The following is a 5,518-nucleotide window of genomic DNA, read 5'->3' on the forward strand; positions in this document are numbered from 1 at the left end:
TTAGCCCCTATGTTAAAAAACAAACAATTATATTTTACAATCTAGTCGTTCTTCATATCTAAACTTAAAATATAACAATTTAACACCAATTTCTTCAAGAATTCATCAATGGTAACTTTTAGAAACTTTAACAGTTTTACAAATTGATACATGAGTTAGCTAAATCAAACTCCCATGATCTCAAAAACGTAAAAAAATACAAGAAAATGACTAAATTAAATAAACTTACCAAGGGCCGAAAGTTTGGAAGCTTCAACCCTAAATTTTATTTCTTTTGTTCGTAGAGAAGAAGATGAATATGAAGAAATGTTTGTTTTTCTTTTTCAATTTGTCTTATATACTTAATTAGTTTATTAATTAATTATAATTAACATAATTAATCTTTATTTAATTAAAATTGAACTTAATTAACTAATTTGGTGGGTTACAACTACTAACCACCACCGTTTGGCTATAATAAAATGGTCCAATTGCTCAATTGATCCTTCAATTAATTAAAAATTCATAGTGATTAATTTTTACAACTTTTACAATTAGTCTTTGTACATTAATTAACTATTCAATTAAAAAAAATTAAGGGCCTAAACTTTAATTAAATTTTATACTAACCTCGTAAATATTAAATAATAATATTTACGGACTCAAACATCAAAAATGGATTTTCGAAACTGTCATTGTCGACACCATTAGAAAACGGGTTGTTACATGATGACCCATATATGAAGATCCATGGAGTAATAAATCTTTGAAGATTTGATCAGATTAGATCAAGAAATGAATCCCGTGAAATATGAAGATTGAATCATGACTGATTAGACGACTTATCATGAAGATCTTTGATTTATTCTAGACTTTATTAGAATATTTGTAAAGCCTTTTATGATGCTATTTTGGTGGGATCTTGATTGTAATTTATCTTTATCTTAGCAAGCCATTAACTTTTATATATTAGAGGTTTATGTAAGTTGGAATTAAGCATAGAGAACATTTATGAGAGATCTACTCCTTAAAGTACAAGATTGAGGATTCTTCATTAGGGCATGTAAGAACTAGGATCACCGGTTATATTGATTCAAAGATAGTAAATTTATCTTATTGAACTATGCTTTGCACAAATAGAAAAATTGAACTGCATAATAATTTATTATCCTCTATTTTTTTAACTATTGATTAAGGTGCGTGCTCACTTCCATAATTAATTTTACTCATATTTTATTTCTTCCAATCATCGATTGTTTAAGATCAACAAATTTTGTCATCGTAATAATGTATAGAAGTAAATATTATGGATGTGGTACATATTAAGTCATTAAATAATCCTCAACCAATATCTATTAACCGAATGAATGGAATCGGTTTCAAACATGGAAGGCAAGGGTCCATAGTCTACACAGTGGAACTATTTTATAGGGCAGTGACCATTATGTGCTAATTTATTTCAAGGGCTTACTAATTGATAATGGAGTTCCGTAATTGTTAGCAATCAAAATCTCAATTAAATGAGCAAGACATGGAGTCATGTAGGGGTATCAAATGGGATTTGACCAAACATTTATTGATGTGCAACCGACCAATTAATAAATACATGGAAGATAAGAGGATTAATGTAAGAGATCCAAAAGTTTAGGGGTTAGGGGTTGCTAGGGTTTCACATTTGAAAAACCATATTTAATATACAACCACAATCTCACAAATGTTAATATATGATTGCCACAAGAGATTGGTCCATCCGGAAACAAGCAATGTGCATGTTTTTAAATTGTTAGGGTTAGGAGGAGGGATCCATAAATATACCAACACAATAGCAAGAAATAATTAATATATTATATTGAAAAATTAAAATTAAAATTATACAAACATCATAAATTTATATAAATATAATATTTTAATTATAATACGATAAAAATCAGGATGAATAATAACAACAAAGATATGTTTCAGATGGACTTTTTAGTATAAAAATAAATAATGTATAAACAAATTTAATTGCATGTATCAATTAAAATATATTTTATTTATTTATTATAAAATTTGTAATATTTAAACAATATTATGATTAATATATATATATATATATATATATATATAAATATTTGTATGTCCAAGAAATTACACAGAATTCAACCCTTTGAAACTAAAAAAGAAGTCTCATTGTAAACCAAACATTACACCCCTTTTATTCAATTGAACACAACATGCTGAAATTTCTTGGACAATTTTTTTTTTAATTGCAAAGTATAGTTTGAAAAGTTTCAAGATTTTTCAAACTTTTTGGGGTTCAATTCCCATCCTCGGCTGTTAATCTACTGGGGTTTTATAGAACATCAAGGGAGGATCAAATCTCTCAAATTAATCACACTTTTTCATTTTTATTGCAAAATCTCTTGATTTTCGTTTGATCGCTCAAACTTGATTCTTTCACTGTCATTGTAGAAAGAGGAAAAACAGATTCTCAACTCTACATTTGTAAGAATATTTTTAATTTTTATAAAATATAATTTAACATAAATTATGTAATATTAAAATATAAAATTTCCCAACAATTAAAAATGCTGTTAAATGTCTAAATTGGAATAACCGGGTTATATATGAATATAATTTTTATTAATTTGGTATATATTATAAGCCATTTTCAAGATGTATTTATTTATATTGATATAATTAATTGACTTTCATTTATAAATTCCATAATATCAAACTAATAATTATAATTAAGTTAAAATGTATTAACTATTTACATTTCATACAAACTATTATATATAATTTTTTATAGAAATAAATTTCATAAATAAGTAATTAAAATTTTTATGAAATAATTATAAAATAGTAAATGCATGACATAAGGTGAAAATTTAAGGTCGCCCAAAGGTCAACAACTTAGGCCAGTCACATAGGGTACATATTTTTTTAATTTTTTGAGGTTTCAATTCTAATATATATAAGATCAGAAAATTTTAAAGGATATTAAATGATATTGATTTATATACACATGTATTTACTTTTTTGGCCTTAACATGTCTATCTACTTTGGTTTAATCCAAACTGGCAACAACTATTAAATTTTACTTAAAATTACCAAATTTATATGCACCAATTAAATTGCGCCACTTGTCTAAAGGCTAACTTACTTGTTTCTATTTGTGTGTCAATATGCTACTATAATTTAAAAAATAAAAATAAAAATGTTCTAAAGCTAAAATTATAATTTTTATTAACTTTTAGGAGGGCTAAAAGAAATTATACTATTTTAAAGACACTAACATGAATTAAGGTGAAGAATAAGTTTTTGGACGGATTTTCTTGACAAGAAAACAGATAGTATAATATAATTAAAATTTCCTTTTTTTACAAAATTTTCAAAATTTGAGTATTATTTGGATTATTATTATTATTTTATATAATATCTAAACCTATCAGCTAAACTAGAATTCAGTCTCCAAATAACATTTTATTTGATGAGTACTTTTATTTTATTACAATCCACACTCCATAAAAAAAGGTAAAAAAAAAAAGACTGATTTTAGAATTTTTAAATATCCTCATGTCATGTACATAAAAAATTACTGCAGCAGTTAAAAACTCTGATGTCCCAAATAAAATATAATAATATAACCATTCATAAAAAAACGATGAACATGCAAAAAAATTTTTGAAGAAAAAAGAATAAAATATAACAGCAAAGTCCACTCTAATCATTCGCTTAAACTGAATCTAATCCTTATTTCACTACGACTTTCAACAAACGTGGCAGCCGACGCGCTTTGCCGGCGGCCAAGGATTCTCCACCACTTCATCGTCGGTGGAATATTTATCTCTTTGGTTAACGTCGGGAGTACTTAGTTCCTGCGGTCCAGCAGGCAAATTTAAGTCAAAGTCACGTTGACTTTGGCTCGGTAACTTAGCACCATCGCTGCCGCTGTTGTTATTGCTGCCAGCTTCGTAGTGGCATCGCTTATGCCCTCCTAAAGCTTGACCTGAAGAGAATGTCTTGTTACAAATTGAACACACGTGATTCTTGTTACCAACTCGATTAATCATGAGAGGTAAATTTTTAGGCGGCGTGACTGTGGTGGCAGCAACAGCGGAGACATCAGCAGTGGTCTTGGTGGCGGCGGTGGTGATGGTGAGGTGATCTCCAGCTCCAACAACGAGTTTCCTGTGACTGGCCTTGTGTCCTCCTAAAGCTTGATGAGATGGAAATCCCTTGTTACAAACCGTACACTTGTAAAGGTTGAGGGAGGTTCTGGAAGCAGCCGAGGCTGAGGGAATGGTTCTGGTAGTTGTTCCCTGAGCCAGCATGAGAAGGCAAAGAGCTAAGTATTCTTCTTCGGTTGGTGGGTTTTCGGATCTGGGTCGTTTGGTTCTTTTCCTCTTGGTCCAGGGCTCAACACAGTGGAGGTCGACTATATCATCACGGTCCAGCAGTGGAGGAGCTGAAGTTGGGGAATTCAATGTGTCAAGAGCCATGATTCTTCTCTTGTTATGTGAGTGCTTCAGTGAAGAAGGAAGGATTGATTTTTATATGGAAGAGTGGAGGAAGTAGGAAGGAAAGTGGTTGATAAGTGGAGAGAAAGAAGGGTGAAAAGAAATTGCAATACTCTGCTCTCACCAATATTGGCACGTCTGAATCTGATCATAAAAGTCGTCCTTTGGAGAGTGAAGTGTGGTGTGGGCTATTATAGTTGTCAACAAAAGGAAATAAACAAAGGCTTCGTATGAATGGTAATAGATTTGATGTTTTGTTTCTAATGTCTGCTAAGTGGATACTTTGTATAATTGACTGTTTCCATTCAAACCAACAACCCCCTGTTCTTCAACTTTTCTTGCTTTTTTTTTTTTTTTTTTCCTTATCGATGAGTAAAAACAACAGTGAATAAAAGAGAAACTTGAAATCCATCCAAAAACATAGTCAAAATTCGTTAGAAATTAAACTGGGTAAGATGGCAAAATTGTTAGTAGTGGGAGAAACATTGGAGATGGCTGGGAATGTAATGTCGGTATCTGAGTGTTGATGTCCTGTAATAAATCCTCATCGATGGGAGTGCACCATGTTTTGCACAGCAGTAAGTGGGGACTTGACTTCCCTTTTCGGTGGTCTGATTTTTATAGAGTGGCGTGTCGCTCGGTAATAGCGGTCGTGACTTTGCCGGTGGTTGGTGAGTCTTCTCGGAATTACGTGGGTCTTCTTGTCATGGCCCACGTCTCTATCCACCGCTGATTGATGATGCAACGACCCATTGTTGACTTGTTGCTAAGACATCCAACCTCAACAGTACATTGCGAAAGGTAATTTGTTGGTATAAGATATTCCTATACTCTTATGCAGTACATTTCCTTAGTATTCATGTAATGGTAATGGTACAACGCGTTATGTTATTGTACTGAACGAAATGGCAACATCGAAACGTAAAGGAGCTTGGTCGGGGCATCGAACCAATTCAAGGTTGAACTGAGAAACAACTTGAAATTAAACTTACTGGTTGAACCATCCATGTTGTGGCAACATAAAACTCCACAA

General features: G+C 31.2%; 1 protein-coding gene across 1 annotated transcript; it reads right to left on the minus strand.

Moving 5' to 3' along the window:
• Positions 1–3,518: 3,518 nt before the first annotated feature.
• On the minus strand, positions 3,519–5,274 carry LOC108472965 (zinc finger protein ZAT10-like). Its single transcript, XM_017774533.2, has one exon. It carries the CDS (start codon positions 4,465–4,467, stop codon positions 3,736–3,738), a length of 732 nt encoding a protein of 243 aa, XP_017630022.1. The 5' UTR covers positions 4,468–5,274; the 3' UTR covers positions 3,519–3,735.
• Positions 5,275–5,518: the final 244 nt, after the last annotated feature.

Source organism: Gossypium arboreum, chromosome 11, assembly GCF_025698485.1.
Source record: "Gossypium arboreum isolate Shixiya-1 chromosome 11, ASM2569848v2, whole genome shotgun sequence".
Classification (NCBI taxonomy): domain Eukaryota; kingdom Viridiplantae; phylum Streptophyta; class Magnoliopsida; order Malvales; family Malvaceae; genus Gossypium; species Gossypium arboreum.